Source organism: Dysidea avara, chromosome 8, assembly GCF_963678975.1.
Source record: "Dysidea avara chromosome 8, odDysAvar1.4, whole genome shotgun sequence".
In the NCBI taxonomy this organism is placed as follows: Eukaryota; Metazoa; Porifera; class Demospongiae; order Dictyoceratida; family Dysideidae; genus Dysidea; species Dysidea avara.
Genome location: NC_089279.1, coordinates 30,887,464 through 30,910,184, shown reverse-complemented (window position 1 = coordinate 30,910,184; position 22,721 = coordinate 30,887,464). Strand labels below are relative to the sequence as shown.

The 22,721-nt window shown below is 36.9% G+C and overlaps 1 protein-coding gene across 1 annotated transcript in view; it reads right to left on the bottom strand.

Annotated features, from left to right (window-relative positions):
* Positions 1–730: 730 nt before the first annotated feature.
* The window catches only part of LOC136262782 (uncharacterized), a 126,287-nt gene continuing 104,296 nt past the window's right edge, over positions 731–22,721 (bottom strand). Inside the window, exons 53-92 of the mRNA XM_066057179.1 lie at positions 22,128–22,454; positions 19,819–20,097; positions 18,714–18,764; positions 18,334–18,651; positions 17,897–18,286; positions 17,595–17,834; positions 15,658–15,708; positions 15,290–15,598; positions 14,729–15,154; positions 14,432–14,680; positions 14,329–14,379; positions 13,955–14,272; positions 12,535–12,800; positions 12,268–12,487; positions 11,212–11,351; positions 9,596–9,703; positions 9,454–9,535; positions 9,284–9,382; positions 7,273–7,367; positions 7,046–7,200; positions 6,937–6,982; positions 5,972–6,040; positions 5,810–5,921; positions 5,590–5,754; positions 5,366–5,438; positions 5,177–5,315; positions 4,900–4,964; positions 4,704–4,833; positions 4,542–4,648; positions 4,374–4,485; positions 3,728–3,884; positions 3,215–3,281; positions 3,037–3,103; positions 2,890–2,987; positions 2,708–2,834; positions 2,615–2,656; positions 2,503–2,559; positions 2,052–2,100; positions 1,809–1,928; positions 731–950 (exon numbers count right to left, since the gene is read on the bottom strand). Of these exons, the coding sequence (XP_065913251.1) occupies positions 916–950; positions 1,809–1,928; positions 2,052–2,100; positions 2,503–2,559; positions 2,615–2,656; positions 2,708–2,834; positions 2,890–2,987; positions 3,037–3,103; positions 3,215–3,281; positions 3,728–3,884; positions 4,374–4,485; positions 4,542–4,648; positions 4,704–4,833; positions 4,900–4,964; positions 5,177–5,315; positions 5,366–5,438; positions 5,590–5,754; positions 5,810–5,921; positions 5,972–6,040; positions 6,937–6,982; positions 7,046–7,200; positions 7,273–7,367; positions 9,284–9,382; positions 9,454–9,535; positions 9,596–9,703; positions 11,212–11,351; positions 12,268–12,487; positions 12,535–12,800; positions 13,955–14,272; positions 14,329–14,379; positions 14,432–14,680; positions 14,729–15,154; positions 15,290–15,598; positions 15,658–15,708; positions 17,595–17,834; positions 17,897–18,286; positions 18,334–18,651; positions 18,714–18,764; positions 19,819–20,097; positions 22,128–22,454 (6,011 nt within the window). The 3' untranslated portion in view covers positions 731–915. The remainder of the gene's footprint in view (positions 951–1,808; positions 1,929–2,051; positions 2,101–2,502; positions 2,560–2,614; positions 2,657–2,707; positions 2,835–2,889; positions 2,988–3,036; positions 3,104–3,214; positions 3,282–3,727; positions 3,885–4,373; positions 4,486–4,541; positions 4,649–4,703; positions 4,834–4,899; positions 4,965–5,176; positions 5,316–5,365; positions 5,439–5,589; positions 5,755–5,809; positions 5,922–5,971; positions 6,041–6,936; positions 6,983–7,045; positions 7,201–7,272; positions 7,368–9,283; positions 9,383–9,453; positions 9,536–9,595; positions 9,704–11,211; positions 11,352–12,267; positions 12,488–12,534; positions 12,801–13,954; positions 14,273–14,328; positions 14,380–14,431; positions 14,681–14,728; positions 15,155–15,289; positions 15,599–15,657; positions 15,709–17,594; positions 17,835–17,896; positions 18,287–18,333; positions 18,652–18,713; positions 18,765–19,818; positions 20,098–22,127; positions 22,455–22,721) is intronic.

The window sequence follows — 22,721 nt, the reverse complement described above, 5'->3', positions numbered from 1 at the left end:
TTATGGCGAATTTTGCGAAGTGTGTGAAATGAAATGAAGATGAAGAAGAAAAAACGAAGAAATTAAAACGAACTTTTGTTCGCTCGTACCTCGGAAATGGCTGGAGCGATTTTCTTCAAATTTGGTATGTAGACTCCCCTAACTGGGCGACACGTCTCGTGCAAATTTGGTTCCAATCGGATAAGGAATCGCAGAGCTACATAGGTGTGAAAATTGCGTTTTCTTTCTTCCTGTTAATATACTCACGGTGTGGCGCGCCGGCTTCTTGGGCCGCACGACACACTATCGTGTGTCTTGATATATATATATGTTCAGTTTTAAAATTTCTGTTACAGAAAGGAAAGTTCATCTAAATCAACTATTATAATTGAAAATAGTAAGAAAATGTCCTGACCGCCTGGCAGACTCCTGTAAGCGTTCGAGCATTAATTGGATGGCTGCAGGTTCAAGGCCGCCCAGGTATAGTCATGGATTTTTTCTTCTTTCTCACATACTTAGTGAAGTTAATATAAACGTCTTAGACCTTTATAAGGTCTTCTGGTATACAGGCTCTGCCTTTACCAAGTACTTTAATCATAATGTGGCCTTTGTAAAGAAGAGGTCTCCAATTATAAGAATTCAGCATAATAATTAGTGAAAACAATGCTTGCTAACTTACAATCTGCAGGTAGAAATTTCTTCTCCAGAAGATTATGCATACACATTGATCATTTACAATCAAGACGCAGTGACTGTTTTACTGTATCTAACACATTATAATATGTGCTTGTATACCAATAAGAGACAGAGGTATAGCATAGTATGCCATGAAACAATTGTATCATGTGCACAGAATTCTTCAAATTAAAAATAAACAATATAATTATCAGCTAATTATATATAAACTAAACACAATTATAAAATTATTTATGTAGTTTAATTGGAGCTGTCTTTGTTTTCATATTCTTCTTCTAAGGTAATAAAGAATACACTAGTAATTAGTTTACCATTAATGATATCACTGTATATATTTAATACTATTTATATAAATTTCTTTATATTGTACTGTGTTCAGAGAAATCAAATACTTAAGGTAATGATCACATGGTAAATTCAAACATGGATCATAATTTTAAAGCTCCATTGCCAGCACATCTAACCAAATACACGGTTTCTTGCAATATACATGTGCTGCTTTATATAGCTGTGGGCAATCCTACATGGCCTATATTATAGGAACACATGAAAATTCTCTCTGCATCACTTAAATGTAATTATGAATGTGTTACAGACATTCTCTATACTTGGAATGCATTCTTATACAGGGTGCAGTGAACACCATTAATTTTAAGTATTGATGCTAGCAGATTTCAAGAGTTGCAAAAGGACCATCATTGACTGCACATGATGCCCAGTGCATACTACTAAAACAATAAAAGATGTCTCTTTCATCACTTGTATACAAAATAACCTGCTGCAAGAAGTGGTATAAACTTCAGAGCTACTGTTCTAGACCATAGATTTTTTCATTCTACCAAAGTTTCATGCAAAAGCATGAACTAGGTGGCTCTGTTAATCTACTTACTTTAAGGGTGCTCCTTTAATAAGTTTAATAAAAGGATAACAAACTGCTTCTTATTGCAAAGCTCTGGCCCTTAATATGCAGGGCAGCCATTCAATATAATGTAAAAAGATGTAACTAATGAATCATTTTGGCTGGATGTACTTTGCATTTTAAATGCTTATACCTCTGATCGGCCACCACTTTATGAAGCACAGCTCAATGTACGTGATCTTTAACATGTGAACAATCTACTACGTATACGTACCAGCAACATTAGCAAGGGGGTTGGTACAGACAATTGATTCCACTTTGCTATCATCTAGAGAATGCTTGCTAATCGAACCAAGCTCCACATCTGTACTGGCCTTGGCTTTCATAGAAGAAGCTAATGAATTATTAAAGAAAATATGCGTTATCGTTTGACAAACATAAAAATGACAATGCAAATGTTATATAAAAGTCTTCATGTTGATATATTGAAATGGTGCACTTGCATAACTATATATACCTTTTTTAGATTTTAATGTTCCATCTCTAGTGGTAGTACTAGTGGCAGCCTGCAATGAAGTACAAATCAGTCATTGTAGCACAAATTCTAGCCTTATAAATGAATGCAGTTGCACCCTTATATTTTGGACAGATTGACATGTCCGTAACAGAATGGTGTCCTGATTTCATGATGGCATAAAAACATGTACACTAATATAATTGGGACCAGATTCATTGTACTGATTCCATTCCACTGTAGTTATATCACAACAAAAGAAATAAGGAAATACTGGCTGTCCATATCAAATTAAATTTTGGTGTATGGCCTTGCCCCACCTGGCAGTCAACTATAACTCTGGAATCCGGAGAAGAGAGCATGGAACTATGCATACATGAACATCACATTTTTTCTATACCCACATTGTATTAATACCGCATGTACTAGTTTGCTACATTTCATGTCAACATACCGAGCTTATAGTGTACTTAGATCTTTTTCCAAAGTAGGACTTTATTTTGTCTTTAATCTGTAAACAAAAATGAGGTGACTTTAGCAGTACTATTGTAATTTAAATAACTTGCTTTTCCATTCCTTAGCACATGGAGTACAAATATAAATACGCCCTATGGAAGGAAAAAATAACATTAAAACTTGTAATGCCTACGCAAACATACCTGTAAAGAATTCAGTACGGTGAATATCCATGCAAACACAATAGATTCCTCATTGACTGCCAGAATACCAAATACCCAAGTTATGCCAAGTAGTGGTAGTAATACTAGTGTAGCCCTTAGTACAGTTCTGAAAAGTAACATACGTAATATTATTGTCTTTTATGTTTTAGGAATGTGCTAACTTCACAACTTCAACATTTGTTGTGTCTTCTGTAGAAAGACTATTTGCCTTGCTTTTATACACAGTCCTTATTGCCAGGCACAAAAACACCACATTAACCTAACAAAGACAATGGTAAAACTCACAGAAACATTGCTAATTTGCTTACCAATATGATCACCAACATTGGAGCTACGAAAGCCCAAATAGCTCCTTTTTCAATAGATATCCAACAGCTACAAAGCAATTAAAGTACATGTGTTCTACTACAGCTAGACTAGTGTATAAGCAACATTGTGCTCTACATAGTACATGACAATACACATCAGCTAACAGGGTCAACTCACTAGTCATTAGTGCCATACTGATCATGAGCTATACCAACAGCAATGGCTACAACAGGAAGCGGTGTTCCTGTAGGATAGTTATAAACATGAAAATGGCATGCTACCTTGGTCAACTCAGCATACAGTATATGACTAGGCCTGCGAAAATAGGGCATGTGGGCACAAACTACATCCTGTCACATAGCAAGTTATAACTTGATGCTAGGATAAAATATCTGGATTCCGTAACCTGTATTATAAAGTCAACTAAGCATTTAATAAGTGTTGAAATTGTGTGGCTATAGTGTGACGACATAAGTTTCAAAAAGTAGGCAAATTTTATGTGCCCATTTGCCCTGTTTTTGCAGGCCTGGTATATACAGTAGCTATGAAGATCAAGAAAACATCTATTAATCACATAATGAGTGTTAGTTCAATATGTAATGGTGTGCTGAATGGTCAAATGTACTTATTTTACCGGCATCTCCATGACAGGTTGCAAGAAGTTACTGGTTTTTGATTACATTTCCTTACCCCATCCCAAAGCAAGGTAGAACCACTTTTTCTGTCCCAGTCCAGCATTGAATACTTTGACCAGTAGTACATAAAGCATGATACCCTCACACAACATCCACATGAACACACAGGTGAAGAAGTAGTGTAGTAGAGCTGCCACAATTGTGCAACTAATCTGTAAAGAGGTTATCTAATGTGTACATTTATTTATCACACAAATACAGTGGCAGATTCAGGGGGAAGGGTTTTAAGAGTTCAATTTCCTTGTGGAAGACTCTTGATAACACATATTGAACTTCTAATTGAAATATTTCAAATTAGGTAGAACCAAAATCAGTTTATCACTTAAAGAAGTACAGGAGTATATACTCACTAAAAAATCACTTATTTTGTCTTTCTTTATAGCAGTCACTTAAAACTGCTACTTCAGCACCTCATTATGTGAAGCACCTTAAAATACTTACCATGTGTTTGATTTTAAGCTAATACAGCTGTTTTTAATTAAAGACTTCACCTGCTTTTTCAAAGGCCTAAATGGTTTTATAATTAACTGAAGAAAAACATTTCTGAGGAGTGTTTAGACTACACAGCTGTGACTGCACCTATCACATGCTTTATAGTGAAACCCCCTTTTAAAAGTCTGCCAATGCAGTGTAATGTTTACCTCATGCTTTGCGGCAGTTTCAATACCAGCTACAAACACTAGGAGAGCTAGCGCCAAAGCAATTGTGAGATTAAGATGGATGAAGTTGTGCATTCCTTTTAGAAGTGAGTTCCTGTAAATCACAAAATGAAACTGTTGCGATCATATAATCATAGCCATCCAACTAACCTGTAAATTATAAATAAGATAGCAGCTGCTATGAGGCAGAGCAGAGATACGGCACATCCAATGTAAGAAACAATAGATAATGCCTTCCTTTGTGCTTCAGGTACTCTCTGTGTAGTAAAGTTAAAACCATTCACACCTGACCAACATCTATGAATAATAAACCTGAGAAGCTCCAGACACATCCACTAACACAGCAAAACTAGTTAAGTGTGTACTAGTACAAGTGATGGTTGTGTCATCAAAGGTTTCAACACTTAGTCCAGTGCTGGACCAGCCACCGGGTGGAACACCACTACAGATGAGGAAATAAACAAGTAAAGTTAAATTTACATACAGCAAAGTCAGTGATTTGTTTCACCTTCCTTGCTCCAGATTCAAGTCCCAGAAACCGCATCTCAGTTGATCATAGTTTTCAAACTCAGTCTAAGGAATATAAATTGATTTGTAAAGTTTACCATTACAATGTATGAAACCTGTCTACCTATCTGAATTGACCATTGCAATATTAATGTTCCCTAAAAGCGTTAGTTGTACACAAAGTGACCTGCCCAATGATTCAATAAGATTAGAACTTCTGGCCCAATTAATGGTGATCAGATATAGACAGGCTTCATTGTACACTATAACTTTCATACTGCAGAATAATCAAATATCAAAACTACAGGATCAGTGTCAAATGATGGCCCTGGTAGTGGTACTTGTGTTCCCATTGGATCAACTTGACTGGACAGCACTAAACTAACAGGTCGTATAACTGTGTCATCATCACTAGATCTAATACAGCGATATGGTGAACAAATGCTTGTGAGAACTGCAACACTTACATATTCACACTTAATGGCAAAATAGAAGCAAAGTTCTTGTATGCTGTGTTAGCAATTAATGCCACTCCATTTTCTGAAAGAAAACAGTATCCATGCTAAAACAGCCAAGCTGTAAAAAAATGGTGCGGCCTTCAAAAACCTGTAGTTGAAGGATATAGCTGCCAGGAAATGGTTGCAAACATTCAAATTGTATTTAATACACTACAATAGCACATAGTTCTCACCTGAAGACATTCCTCTTAGTTGAATGAAACTTTCTGGAAGCATAACAAATGCTGATAAAGCAGAATCTTTAAAAATTTCTACTTCTTCCAACATATCTGGAGTTGGCCACATAACATCTGATGGTGGCTTGTCACTATTGACATCAACAGCTGCAACCGATATTACTAGAGAACCAAATAGCACCTATGATATACATAACAACAATATCTGTGTACATACCAATATTATCAGTAGCCATAGTCCTGTTTTCTGAAACATTTAGTGTACTAGCCCACTGAACGCTAAGTCGTTCAGCATTTAGTAACAGTAGTTGACTTTGTGTACGATTGACCTAATGGAGAAGGTACAACTAGTCACGTACGATTTATATGCAATGTTTACCTCTTGTAGTTCCATCCATCCCGGTGTATTGGAGGAGTCCAGAACATTGTTGTATATATCTAGAACATTCTGTATGGTAATTAATAAACTGTGTTATTGCACTGAGACAGGGAATATCTATTTTAGTAAAAAAATAAAATAATGCATTGAAGAGAAAGGGTTTTGCGTATATTTGTAAGGAGTGAATTGATAACAAATTACATGTGATCTACAGAATATCCGAATAGGTAAGCTAAAATAGAACAATTTATTTGTAGATATATAGCAAAGTGTGTATAAACAAGAGTGTAAGGAAAAATTAGAAAGTGCATAATTAAGTAGGGATTGTAGAAATAAAAATCAGTTAAACAAGGGAGGTCATCTACACCTGCAGCTATACTAGTAGACATCCCTACTTCAGTCATGGCTAACCAAAGTAGGGATTGTTGTTTAAGCTTTATACAGTCATAATATTTCAATGAAACTATTATGGGATGTCGTGGACTACTCACTCACAAATAGAATCTATTAATCTTACCTACAATTACACTACAACGATTAAGCTACAACATGTACTCCATAACTTATAGGACTTTGCATGGCAGAAAAGTGTACTTCATTTTTCATAAAATGTAGCTGAGTAGTCCTTTCAAAGCCTTTGAAACTGCACAGTTATGTTAGCAGCTAAGTCAACAGAAGATTATTGGATTAATGAAAAGGCTTGTTGTACACAACAAGGAGGCTGGATAACCCACTATAACTTGCGTACTGTTAGTACATGTAAGTGTACAGCCATATATAGTAAATGCTAGTTATCATGTTAGTATATTTTATGTACTGCGTTTCAACAAGAAAGGGTCACAATGCTAATACAGAACTCAGCTTCACCACATGCTATAATAGCATCTCGGCCACACACTTTGTGCTTTATTTTCTGCATAGTACTTGCGGCAATGCTTTAACAGTACATACAATTTGGCACTTACATTTACATATTCCTCTTGATCAGCCACTTCACTGATGTCAGCAATACTTCAGTTAATTAAATATATAAATAACAAATAATTTACCCAATACATACATTAGTTACAGTACCTTAACACAGTATCCAACACATCTGCCACAGCTCCAAGGTCAAGAGGAAGTGCTGAAGTACTCTCTACTGGTTTAGTAATAGCAGCCAAATTGTTCACAATGTCAGATGAAATTGCTGCAATTTGTTCTGGTTGTGCTGTACTCAATGTTTGTACCTTAACAAAGACGCACAACATACATAATTATTGTGACATTGTACATGACCTACAGTGCATACTATTCCATACCTGTTGTGTTATAGCAACATATTCAGAAGATCTACATTCTCTGACGATGGATAGTTGCCATTCACCAGAAGGATTACAATAACGATAAGCAGTACCTGTTATATAATGATTATATGAATATTACTATACAATGATTGGATCTGAAATAATCATGCAAGTCAAAGTTGATGGTATAAAAGTACTGACACATAATAATGCTGTACATGGGTACAAAATGTTATCTAAGGCTTTAAATACCTGGCTTGCCTGATTTTTAATAAAGAAAAATTCTATGCACTTGGATATCATCATTGCAGTTGAGGATCTAGGTATTTTAAAGGGAAATTAAAAAGAGATAAGGAATAAGGCAACTGAGGACATGCCTTCATGCTGAAAATTTTGAGATTTTAGAAGCTCTGAGATTGGATTGTAGTTACCAATCACAGTAAATCCAATACTTTAAACTGTGAAATAAACAAACTAACTGCAGGGTAAAAGTTGCAACTAAGCTGCAGCTTTGACTGTTCCATAGACTAGTTACTTGACTGTTCTATTAGAGTATCTTGATTGTTTTATTGTAGTGAGAGGTGAAAAGTTTGGTGTTGCTGGGGTTAAATAATTCTAACGGATGTTAGTTAAATGCAATTGTATGTATGCTACTGAAATAGAGGTTTTTTGATACAGTATGATAGTAACTGTATAGTAGGGACCACAAAGGAGTAGGCGTGGCCCATGAAATAACATCACCAGCCTCAATTTTCCCAGACGACCATAAGGCACTATTGGTTAGGTAAAACTAAGCCAAACGAGGTTTCAGATCGACCTGAAATGCTTTCAACAAGTTGCTACAGAATTTTAAAAATAATTTTATTATACGGAATTTTCTAGTGACTGACTGACTGACTGATGCCTTCAGACAAGCATAACTCGATCATGACTAAGGCTAGGGGCTGGATTTTTTCACTGTTCAACATCGCTTCGGCCTGACAGGTGCCTTCTGGCATACCGCAATATGTACAATGCATTCTTCATGGATTTATCAGTCTCCTCCTTTGTGTACCATTCATCTTTGCTAATAGCGAAAAGTGTCGATTTGGCGGTAGCATGTGATGGCTTCCCTTCATAACGGAAATTGTCTGTATTTTTCATAGTGGCTATTATGATTGCAGAGGTGCTTTTCAAACAGTTCTTGATTCGTACTGCTGTGTAACTGGTTGAACATAGCCGACAGTGAAGCGTAATGGATACTTCACTTTTCAGATGATAATTAATATAATTGGGGCATGCAGCACTATTTCTTTCTTTTGGTATGCATGGATCGTAGAGGTGCTTTTCGAACAGTTCTTGATTCAAAATGCTGTGTAACGGGTTGAACATAGCTGATAATGAAGCGTAACGGATACTTCACTTGACAATAATTGATATAGATGGGGCGCGTGGCACCATTTCAGATGCGGTATGCGTGGTTCACCAGTCATAATAAAATTATTTACAAAAAAAGTTAACAAACAAGTACACGAAAAAATTTGGAATTTTCAACTAGAATAGGGACCATAGCAGATCAATAAAAGTAATGAAACAAGGTGGAGTAGTCCATGATTTTAAATCACAGTAAAACAATAAGAAGTGTTATATCCCTACTGTGCTCAAGATACCGTAACCGAAATGCACAGTAGAGATATAACACTTCTTATTGTTTAACTGTGATTTAATATCATGGACTACTCCAACTTGTTTCAGTACTTTTTGTCGATCCCTACTCTAGTTGAAAATTCCAAATTTTTTTGTGTACTTGTAAATGTTTAAGGCTAGTATCTCTTGCAAAAATTGCCCTTTTCAGGATTACCACAGCTGGTTGTGACCTTACTCACAAGAATACCATATGCCTGCTTTTAATATACAATAGTCTACAGAGATTTACTATTATCTTAAGTTATCAATAATAGAAAATTGATTATCTTTATCATGATAACCACATAGATTAATCATGTTATCGCCATTATCACACAGTCCTAATGGATATGGTACTCACCAGTTCCTCCTGGACAAATTATGGTAATATTTCTGTCAGCTGCTGTGACTGGCCACGTAATGCTAAAATCATCAGTAGATGTTGGACAGATTGGTTGACCTACATATATTTTATTACACACACACGTACATATAACACAAAAGAATTCACAGTTATACATGTATACATACCTTGGTCAGTAGGTGGCATACACACTGATCCATCTTGAGTAGTACCATCTTCTGATAAACTGGGCATTAATGGACACAAATCCTATTGGGGAATGTATATATATGTATTGAACTGTGGTCTCCTTGGTGTACACTGCAGTACCTCTTCACAGACTAGTCCTTCACATTCTAAACCAATATCAGGTAGAGTGTCTCTATCACTGTCCCTTCCACAAACACTACCATCACCAGTATAAGCTGGACTATTGCACTGTAATATCAACCAAGGGTCATAATGTTAAATTGCAAATGCATACATTTAATGGGTAATTTTAGCTTGTCACTACTCTATCAACATGCAGGGACTGCCATATCACCAGGGACTGCCATATCACCAGGGACTGCCATATCACCAGGGACTGCCATATCACCAGGGACTGCCATATCACCAGGGACTGCCATATCACCAGGTACTACCATATCACCAGGTACTACCATATCACCAGGGACTGCCATATCACCAGGGACTGCCATATCACCAGGGACTGCCATATCACCAGGGACTGCCATATCACCAGGTACTACCATATCACCAGGGACTACCATATCACCAGGTACTACCATGTTTAAGTTGTTGTAGAGAACAGTTCATACTTCTTATGAGCTTTATCAATAATTATGTTATTGAGATGGAGCTAATCTCTTGAACATCTATTCTATGGGCATAAAATGACACTGCAAGATATTGTCAAATAGTGTTTCATGACAATTTAAAAACACAATCAAGATTAACTGTTATACGTATTTTATTACATAACTTCCACAACACAATTACGTACTTCAGCGTAGCATGTACATGTGTATGATACATGGTGTCACTTTAGTCACACATGCTAATACTATACACAAAAAACAAAATAGCTTAGCTGTAAAAAGATGGTAGGTTTTGAAAGATGTGAAGCAAGACTGGCCTTAGTATCCTTGAGGCCCTAGGCAAATTAAATTTATGCCCCAACCATGTCATACAAGTACATGAAAAACAGTATGCCAAAAGGCACCTGTTGGGCTGAAGCGACGTTGAACAGTGAAAAAATCAAGCCCATAGCCTTAACCATTATCGAGTTATGCTTGTCTGAAGGAATCAGTCAGTTATTTACTTACTCAGTCAGTAGAAAATTCCGTCGAATAAAAAAAAATTAAAATTTTGTAGCAACTTGTTGAAAGTGTTTCGGGTCAATCTGAAAGCTTGTTTGGGCTTAGTTTTACGTCACCAATACTGCCTTATTGTTGTCAGGGAAAATCGCGGCTGGTTTTTGGGTGATGTTATTTTGTGGGCCATGCTTACTCCTTTGTGGTCCCTACTATATAGTTACTATCGTACTGTATGATGTAGCTAAGTGCTGGATAGAAGTTATTCGTATATTACTGTGGTCTGCAAATGCCTACCATAACATACAGTATTTGTTTGTATTGAAGGAAGTATACAATTGACTGTATAAATAGCATATGAATCTAAAGTTTGAAGCTCCTTTACTTGAAGCTCTAAGGCCCCCTTAGTCCTGGGGCCCTAGGCAGGTAGTCTACTCACTTAGCCTAATGGTAAGGCTGTGGTGTGAAGGTAAGACAAGGTATGGCATTGATAGCGAAAACCATACTTCTGTATGCAGGAGACAAGTATTATTAATGTGTTCATCTCAACCACTAATGTGCTGTGTAAGGCTTTCTGGCCATTTAATAAATCTTAGTGTTATACACACATATGGTATATGGTAAACTAACCCTACATTCTGTTGTACTGCACACACATGGACCCACTGCTAGACCAGCGCACACATCCAGTGAAATGTATAATGAACCAGAACCAATGTCTCCTTGTTCATCATTCTCAGTGACAACTGGTACATTACAGGAACAACCATCTGTAATAATTAAACATTGCAAAATTAATAAGTATCAGTATTATCAAATATTCATATGTGACTGGATCTGGGAAAACCGGCCTTATCGCCCATGTCAGCAGATTTGATTTTTCACCAAGAACACATGAAAAGAACACATGAATAAACTATCTAATTTACAATCAAAATCAGCTAGACTTGAGTGGTCTGCTTTTACCGGCTGTTTTCCCAAGCCTATAGTGGTGATCCGTACATGTGGTGTGGGGCCGTAATGGAGCTCTGGTCAGCCTGGGGATGGCCGTATGTGCTGTACAGCTCAGTAGTTGAATAAAGGCATGTTCTGTGAATTTCCTTTCATTTAAGCCAGTTTTGAGACATGAATGGTGGCCTAATTCATTCCTATGCTTTCCTTTTAAATTTTTAAACAGCCTCTTTCCCTCCTTCCAGGCCCCCGCCTCCCTCCCCTTTTGGAGTTCACCTGATACAGTCAACCTTGGTTTAAAAACTATCTAAAATGGCGGGAAACTTAGCTGTTGGCTGCTTGCATAGTGGATGCTCTGGAAGGTAGGAAATTGGTGTAAAACATGTGAAAATTTGGTACACATACCTTAAACCTTTGGCGAGCTACAACACACTTAGTACTTAAAACTGGCATTTCTTGATACTTTTAAATAGGCAATAAGACCAGTTTTCCCAGACTGGGTCATATATACAGAAGCTTGCCAACTTTACAGTATATTACAAAATCCTATTTCAAAATTCAAAGACGTGTTGTATTATGTGTGTGTGTGTGTGTGTGTGTGTGTGCGTATGTGTGTGTGTGTGTGTGTGTGTGTGTGTGTGTGTGTGTGTGTGTGTGTGTGTGTGTGTGTGTGTGTGTGTGTGTGTGTGTGTGTGTGTGTGTGTGTGTGTGTGTGTGTGTGTGTGATGTACATACCACTTGGTTCAAACACAGTAACAACTAATGGAGCAACTTTGCTAAAACTTCCATATGGTCCAAAAGCATCAAAGTAGTCTCTTATATCCAACACATTAGTACTACTAACTGGTCCAGATGGTAGACTGACTACAACTTTAACAGGGAATTCCCCACGATCATCTTCAAACATGTTCACCCTGACTGTTATCCCTACATTGTCATCTAAGGATTCTAGTGCCTGTACAATACACTATTGAACACCAAGTTGAATAAATGAGTACATACCATTTGTTGGATCAGTGAACCATTAGGTCTTTCCTCTGATACATCCATCTCTCCAAGTCTTACTGATACTACTACTAATGGTGTTGAGCCACTCCTCATTGTACAGTTGGAGAAATCTGGGGCACCCCACATCTCCCCCTCATTACATCTCCTTGTAATGTAAAGACCAAATGAAAATGATGAGTGAATTTCAGTACAACGAATCATAGCTGTGGTAGATACTAGTGTCTTTGGCCATAGCACAACCTCAAATGTTTCATCACAAGCTATCAAGAATTTACAAGGAGTACATTCATATTATATATACATGCTTACATGTAAGTGCAAATATCTTTGTGTGTGTGTGTGTGTTTGTGTGTGTGTGTGTATGTGTATGTGTATGTGTGTGTGTGTGTGTGTGTGTGTGTGTGTGTGTGTGTGTGTGTGTGTGTGTGTGTGTGTGTGTGTGCATGTGTGTGTGTGTATGTATGTACGTACGTACGTGTTTTTGTATGTACGTACATATGTAATAGTTGTAACACGGGCATGAGGGCTTTGCTTGATATGTATGCCCTCGGGCCTGTGGTCCTCGGGCAGACATATCAGGCAAAGCCTGAATGCCCCATGTTACAGCTAATGTTTAACACTTATTAGGCTGATAGCCTGTGCAGGGCGATCAATCACCCAAGCCAATACGAGTGCAGCCACTCAATGTATTATATAGCGTATATCCATACCTAAATTTTTTGATTATGGGTCAGCAGCTAGTACGTTCTGGTTATGTTCAGTTATGATAAATGGACATATCCTAGAGATATCATGTAGAATTTCCATTACAAGAGTTTGATGTTTTCATCAATGCTATTGAATTGTTTGTGGAACAACTACGCAGTTCACTAATGGCCTAGACAGGTAAGCTTGCTTGTAGAGTGGTTACTCCATGCAGAGTGGTAGCTTGGTGATGGGGGCGTGTCCATATTCAAAAATGTGCGGAAACGATTAATGGACTAAGCTATAGTGCTAGTTTTCACCTTAGCCCAACATTTTTTAACTCGTAGGATGGTGAGGATCCAAGTGTGCATCCTAATCATGTGAGTGTTGGTCGATCCCCACAATCGATTTCAGCATCAACGTCTATATAATCACAGCCCAGTTGTAGACCGGCTACATTTCGTATGTAGCCCGGCTAGCTGGGCTACATACAAAATGTAGCCCGGGCGGTTCCTTTGATCTGAGGTGTGAAAGTGTTACATGTGTAAATGTATGTTGTGTGTGTTTCTGTTTGTGTGTGTGCGTGTGCGTGTGGGTGTACGTGTGTGTGTGTGCATGTGTGTGTGTGTGCGTGTGTGTGTGTGCGTGTGGGTGTGCGTGTGGGTGTGTGTATCATAATGTACGTATGCATGTATGTACAGTATGTATGCATATTATACAGGTAACTAACCTGGTATAACAGTTAGAGAAGTGTTTTGTGCTATCACAAGTGGATCTGGACATGATGATACTATTTCACAACTGAACACTCCAGAAGATGATAGTTGTACATTAAAAAGAGTAAATCGGTGATATAATCCTGGTGGTTCAAACAAAGCTGTTGGGCCATCCTCTGTTCTACCAGGTCCAATAATCATATCAACTCCTTCTGTATTGTAAAACCTCCATTGAACTGCCAGGCTTAAATCTGATGGGATGCATTCAAATAAAACATCATCTCCACTCAATACTGTGATGTCTTCATTGGTTAGTAAAGACAAGGTTGGATCTATAGGCCAAAACAGTGATATCAACCATCCCTACCACGGAAATATTTATGCTTACATATTATTTGTAGTTCAACTGAGTCCCTTTCACTGGGATTGATGGGTAAATCTGTACAATACAAAATACTTAGTAAAGGCTATAGTGAATAATAAATACTTACAAAAGTAGTACAGTCCTTCTAGAATACTGGATGCAGATAAAGCATGTTGAAACAATTGTGTTGACAGTGGAATTACTTCTAAAGTAAGGTTTACAACATTTTCACCATCTCTGAACACTTCTGCTGATATAGTTTCAACTGAATTGGATAAGCCATTGGAATCCTGAGTTGCTTGAATTATAAAATTTGCAGTTTGGCATTGAGGTACTATCAGTGGCGATGAAGTCACAGCACGCACCACTGGATTACCTGATCAAACAAAGGTATATAATAAGTTAAAACACTCTGCACACTTACGAGTGGTAATCTCAACTGATGCACTAGGTCCAATTGGTGTAGACTGACAAGTATAGTTACCACTTAGTAGAGGAGGAAAAATATCAAAACTAATTACAGTTACATATCTTGATACTGGATTTATAAATATTGTTGCCTCCAACTCTCCTCCTTCTATTGGTACAGAAAGGTTATTTCTAAGTGTCCCATTAAAGAATTGATTATTTGACAATTCCCAGTATGGATTCTCATGACCAGGAATTGCAATACAATCCAGAGTAAGTATCCTGCTGGCTTCAGAAGGTAGCAAGTTTCTCTTTTGTCTAGTACTCCTACGTGATATTGGTGGTGGTGGTGAAGTACCATCCGGGGCAGAGGGAACAAAATTGTTAATGATGGCACCAGATGGTAGAAAAGTTGCAGTATCATATCCAATGTTGATTATCTCTATTATAATAATGAAATATGTACACCATATATGGTGAAGTTGGCTCATATACATGTAAAAAACTTGAAATATGTGTACTTAAGTCACACAAGCTACACAAGAATAATATGCAGCTGTGAAAGTACTTACTATACCTGGTACAACTATCACTGTCGTATTGAAGGTAACTGGAGATGGATCAGTACAAGATGGAACAACTTCACAACTATAAGTTCCTGAATTCATTAGTGTCACATTGATCATTGTAATCTGATGGTACAGCCCTGGAGGATCAAACACAATAGTAGGCTGTGCATTTGGTGACAGTACAGTAGTAGTTCCATCTTCATTATAATATGCCCATCTTATCTCAAGTGTTGGGTCAGTTGGGGCACATCCTAATGTAACATTGTTTCCACTCAATACTACCACATCACTATCAGTTAGTAATGTAATTTCAGGATCTGTACATGAATAGGTTATATAAATTAATTTATGAAATAAGCTGAAATCAGTCACTTACAAACTATGTTCACTTCTACTCCATCTCTTTCATTCAAAAATGATGGCAAATCTGATTAATGAAAAATGCACATAACCAACAGTGTACACTGTTAAAACAGAATGTTACAGGTACACCTATCATAAAGGTGTTCATCTATATCTGTGGTATTCACAGTATTCAGTACTGCAACACTCAGGTGTTGTTGAACACCAGAAATGATGTTTTACTCGCCATTATTAGCTGAGGCACTATGTGGGTGCTTGTGTATACACCTTGGTATATTGAAACTCATAATCAGATGTTTCTATTGAAAATTAGGATATAATTACATTTTAGCTAGCATATTAAAATAAAAATGAAATATCCAAGTGATAAAAAGTAGAGAAACAAGTGATGTTATTACAGTATAGCTCGGTGGGAAAATTCCTACATTGGCATATTATAACAATCATTTTGTTCATGCCAAAGTATGTATTTTTCCCACCGAGCTATGCTGTAATACCATCATTCATCTATTGTTTTACTACTTTTTGTTGCTTGGATCCCTACTTCATTTTTTAATATACTAGTTAGTTTAGTTTTTTGTTATAGCATAGACGTGTGACTGTTCTATTAGGGTGACTGCTGCATTAGATGCATCTTGAGTCAGCTACTGTAGCTAAGGGGTGTGCCACTATATTTCATATTTTTGTTGTGTTAGGCCAATAATAACAGGATGTGTCATTGTGATTGATTATTAAAAGATATGGTCTCAGTGCTTGATCATTATTAATCAACCAAGATCACATTAACTAATGAATAGGTGTGGCATTCAACCTATCATGAAGTTACAGGTATCTACCGAGTGTAAATGCATAAATAAGTTTGCAGCATCTAAATATGCTGCTCAAGGAAACTGTAGATAGGGAAAATTAATGCCTTGATATGGTTTCATTGTAACAAGAAGAAGATGATGAGCCTGATTGAAGATAAACGGAAAGATAAAGCACAGAGGGCACAAACTCTTGAAACCCCAAAAGGCACATTCTACTGGTGAGTTTTTTATTGCAGCGTAAAATGGTGGCCGTTGGTTGCTTGGTTTAGCCTCTAGGCTTGCAACTGTGGTCAGGTAGGCGGGCAGGCAGGCTGGCAGTCAGTCTGAAATCCAAGTTTTAGCAATTTTTTTCAAAATTCTATATCTGACTGCCTATTAGTGTTTTCTTGTTTTTAATGCAGTGTTTGATGTTATAGATGGCCTAATATTATTCCATAAAGGTGATTTTCATCCCATAAGATGTCTATAGGATAGATTTGGAAAGTAGCATTTTAAGTGGCATGCGTCATTTTTAAGGGGATCCTACTTAAATGGTACGGTAGAGTGACCTGGGAACAACCATGTGATAAGTATGAAGCGTTATAAAAGTTGTTGTGTACTGCTAATGTGCTTTATTGCCAGTAATCATTTGAATCAACCCTCAGGCCCTGTAGTAGCACCCTCAGACTCTGTAGTAGCACCCTCACTTTGCTCTGGCACTACAAAACAGAGCCTATCGGGTTACTAAATTCTGTAGAACCTGATGTCTAACTATTATTTAGAACACTCCTAAAAGGTGTTTTTGGAATACTCTCTGTTTTTAACAGTATAGGCTGCACCATAGCATATTATATACTATGCACTTTGCCTATGTACAAAAGTGCTTAACTCTAAATGCTGCAACATAATGTTAGAATAAGTCAAACAAAACAAAAGAGACTAATTTAACAAACACATAATATTACATATGATACTAAGACAAGTATAACCAGCATCATGACACAAACCAATCTATGTGGTTCAAAGGTTTAACTATACCAAATAAAACCCCCTTGAAACGATATTAATTTTACAGTAGTAGTGTTATAGTAACCAATAAAAACAATATTAGCTTTAAAATGTATATGTATGTATTTACTTAAGCAATGACTGTGCAACTTACAAGCAAAATATTCTCCTTCTCTTAAGCTAGTAGCTAAGAAATTGACTGAGAATATTTGTTGCTCTCCTGATATTGTAAAATTTGCTATACTCATATCATTCTGGAAATGCTCCAACATGACCACCTCTATTGCATTCAATAGTCCATCAGAAGACCTTGCCACTTGAAATGTGAGGTTGAATAGTTGACATTGAGAAACTTGTAAGGGACTTGGCATTAAAGAACGAACATACGGATCCCCTGAAAAAGTAAAACATCGTTAATTTTAACCTTCAATTAGCACAATATACGTATAAACATACTATCAGTTAGCACAACTGATGAATATGGCCCATCCAGTGATGATCTGCAAGAATAAGTTCCACTCAGCTCAGGCTCAAAAGTGTCAAGAGCAATTGTAGTAATATAAGTTGAAACAGGAACTACAAATATAGTTGCCTCCATTTCTCCACCTGCTACACTGACAGTCAAGTTAGGCATAATTGTACCATTAAAGATGACATTGTTGGATATTTCCCAGTAAGGGATTTCCTGGCCAGTAACTGTGATACAGTCAAGAGTAAGTGCTCCAACAGGCTCAGATGGTATAGCGTTTCTCTTGTCAATACTTCGACGCGATACTGAACCAAACTGGTTAATAACAGCACCAGATGGTATTAGCCTTCTGTTGTCATACCCTACATTTATCTCATCTATTTAGGATACATTATAATAATCAGAATAAAATATTTTAACTTACTTTCAAATACAAACAGATCAACTGTGGTCTCAACAATTCTTTCTTCAACCTCACCAATATCCTCAACAATAGCACACACATAAGTACCATTGTCACTCACACTAACAGATTCTAGTAACAATGAGGATGCTAATTCTGGGGGTAAAAACATTGCATTATCCAATAAAGAAGCATCAGTGTACTGCTCTCCATCAAGTTGATACCAAGTGATTGGTATTGTAGGAGTGACCATACTTTCAGGGAAACTTAAGGTGCAGTTAAGTATTGCAGTATGATCCTCAAGTTCATATACAACTCCTTCTGTAGATATCTGAGGCACTAAATGTACACAAAAATTTAACACATAAATACTACACATACAGTATAAGTTATTGACTTACAGATGGTTCTGACAGAAACAGTAGTGGAAGAAGACACCTCTCCTACTGACACTAAAAGTATACAAACAGTAATACATAGTAAACTATACTATGTTGTGAATCAACATAACCATCTAACTTGAGTTTACTGTATTGTTTTTCTAAATCCAGACATATTTAAACAGGCCGCTGTTTTATGCTCTGTGGCTTGTTCTAATACATAGAGTATCATGCTGTATATTAGGGATCATGGAGGTTTGAGTTTTTCTGGCCAAAATACCACCCAACGCCAACTTCACAATACCTTCCTGGTGCCTAGGCAGTATTAGTTAGGTATAACCAAGCCCAAAAGTGCCTTTAGAATATAACCCAAAACACATCTGATTGGTTGCTACGAAATATTTTGTTCAGTGGAATTTTCTGCTGACTGACTGACTGACTGACTAACTGACTGACTAACTGACTGACTAACTTACTGACTGACTGACTGATTGACTGACTGACTGATGCCTTCAGACAAGCGTAACTTGATAACAGCTAAGGCTACAAGCCTGATCTTTCACTGTTCGATGTTGCTTCAGCCTGATGCATGCATCGTGAACTTACCTTTGTCCTCCTTTGTGTCCCGTTTCTTTCATCTGACAGTCCAAGGTGTCAATTCGTGGTAGTGCTTGATGGTTTCCCTACATAATTGTCTGTATTTTCGGTGGTGACTGGATTGATTGCAGAGGCGCTTCTTCTACTTGTAACGCTGTGTAATGGGCTGAACATAGCTTAAAGTGAAGCGTAATGGCTTTCAAGCCATTAATTGATATGTGGGGTGCATGTCCAGACAAAAAGATTATGTATGGTGCCATTCTTTCATTTGATGCAGTATGCATGGGTTCACCAGTCATAATCATGTTACATAATCATGTTACAAAATCAAACAAACAAGTAGAAGGAAAAATTAGAAACTTTAGGGATCATCATATTCTTCATCCCTACTTCAGTCTGAAACCCATGACCGAATTAGAGATTAAATGTCCACTGGTATATCTGTAGGTGGAGGTGACCTCCCTTGTTTTCTATGATCCCTAATCGAACCTAAAATTCCTAATTTTTCCTTCTACTTATAAGTACTTACATTCAGCTCTTAGAATGTACAATCCACTGGTAGTAGAACTAGCAGATGGTATTGTTAATCTGTAAAGGTTTCCGAACTCCATGGTAACCAAGCTGGGATTAAGAATAATTGGTTCACTTCCTCTGTCAAATGATGTGAACTCAACAATCAGATTTGGTATAGTATTGTTATCTAGATTATCAGTTCCATTTGAAGATGTTGCAACAGTGAACAGTATAGTAAATGGTTGATCATAATAAACTTCAATATTATCCTCTAGTGAAGCAACTACTAGGCTTTCTGTAGATTAACAATTAAAATACAATAACACAACATACAATCTCTTGATTTTACCGGAGATACTTAGGAGGTTTATGATTAGGAGTTATAACATAGTTAATGTTAACACATGACACATTAATTTCCATGATGCATAAAGAAGACACACCAACATGGTATGAAATACTACAAATTCCATCCTTTAGTTTCTTGTACTGTATATTAAATAATTTTAGCAATGTAATGATGACAATAAACAGCTGGTGTTTATCGATACTATAAGTTGACTCCTATCTATATGTTGAGGACAGGTAGAACACAAAAAGTGATACTTGTGTCAAACCACACTTCTGATACGCTATATAATATTTCACTTTTTCAAGGTTTTTGGTACTAACAACAAATTATCCTTGAAATACTAGACTTCCATATGTTACGTATGGGATCATTTGCAAATCCATGAAAATTTTATCAACCTCGAAAAAATTTCCTCTCAAAAAATTTCAGTTATTTGTTATTACACTACACTCTAACTAGTCAAATTCAACAACCATTCAACCAATTGAGCTTTTTTGAAGTTTGTGTGATATACTTTAATATTGTACACCTTTCAAAGCTGCAGGTATGCTGTATTTGTTTTAATTGAGCTATATTTGGACAGCTGTGCTGTATTTTTACTTTGATTGCAATGCAACACACTTCAAAGAATAAACAAGTTGGCCAAAGCCAGTCGCATTATTGCATCCTTTCCAAGAGACCTTTGCAATGTTTGTGAAGCCATTCAATGCAATTATGGTACATCATTAACACATAGCACATGCCATGATAAATGAGAGTGGATGAATTAACCAGAAAGCCATTCTTAGCCAGCATTTTTACTAAGGAAGACAGTAAGCAGCTAGCGTCAATAAACACTACAAGATAACTAGGTCAAAAGCCAGATGGAACCTGGTAAGACTACCATTAGCTTCTTGTGGCACCACATCACACAGAATGGCTTCTATATAATGTACTAATAACTACACCAGCTAAACATGATAGCCAATCTATAACATAGTTACAGACTTAATATGTAGCTTAAAATACCTTTAAACAAAGTTAAGGTTGAAGATGACGGCAGCCTCAAATAATTATCCATAGATGCAAGACAATAATAGGAATAACAGCACTTTAATAAGAGTACTAATGCATGTGCAGTAGCATGTGGCGTCAGCCGATTGACAAGTAGCTGTCAAGTGTTATCAAGATGCCTTCAAAGTCAAAAGGCAAGAAGTCACAATCAACTGCGAAGAATTCAAATGAAGAAGTCACAATCGACTGCGAAGAAATTAATGGAAAAGACCACAAGGCAGAAGAAGAAAGAAAGGAGTTAAAGCCAGTATGGATAATTAAAGCATTGGGAATAATCTCGGGCCTAGTAATGGTGGCTAGGCACTTACCTCCTGTCACTCCCACTCTTCCAGCCATTGGTTTAGTACAATAAACCATCTAAACATCATCAACCATTCACTTGGGAATGGTCTTGAGTCTAATGTAGCACTTGGTTTTGTCTCATGTTATATTAGTGTCTCATCCACACTCGATCCTGTTCCACATTGCACTAACGGTGATGTTTTAACTAGTAGTTAGGTACGCAGTGTGTGTACAGCATGCAGTTAGCCATCTTACTTTTGTTCTTCTACCTATAGCTAAATCAAGTATGACTAGGCTTGTTTAATATGGAAAGTGAAATGCTTGAACATGTTATAAAGGATACAAATAGTTAAATGCTCACCCTCAGACTTTGTAACTATGTAGAGAACCAGTCAGATACTGCATCCATGCAATATGAAACTAAAGTAGGTCTAAAGCCAAATAATAGTTCTCAGCTTTGCTTCATGTTATATCAGTCTCTCACCCATACTTTTATGATTTAGTTTTCATATTACACCAGTGGTGGTGTTTTAACTAGTGTAGGGAGCTTATGACCCTTAATTCCCACCTGTAGTGAAGTCATGACCATCACATGCACCTGCACATATATCGAAACATATACATACCTACAAACTTACCATTACTAATAAACAGTTTTGTAGTGGCAGAAGATTCCAAGGAAGTACAATTAAATGACTCAAATGATGGAAGTTCCCCAACATTACTGATATTAACTATTACAACACTATCATAGGAAATAACATTAAATGTGGTGGAATTAGATTCAGACCGATAAACACCAGGAACCACGGGATTGGGTAGTGGATCACTATAAGATCTTAGTTCCAGTAGTCTGTTACCTTCAGTACCAACACACATCACCACTAAACTACTAGGTATACTAGGATTGTTTAGTACAGCCACTGGAGGCAATGTTACACCATTCAGTGTCATAGCAATGGGATCTGGGGTAAAAAATGAATGCATGTATATTTAGTACATATAATTATACACATACAATGTAGGGATGCCACGATAGTCGTGACATATGACATGTCGTGACATAAACCTCTATGACATGAGACATAAAATTTCTATGTCGTTGCAACCCTAATAGAATGCATGGCAAAATTAACACTTAAGAGATTCAATCATGATACAGGTTATTGAACCTAAGTATACCACAAAGAAATTTAGTTTATACTTTAAGTTTGACAATGCCAGCAGATAGA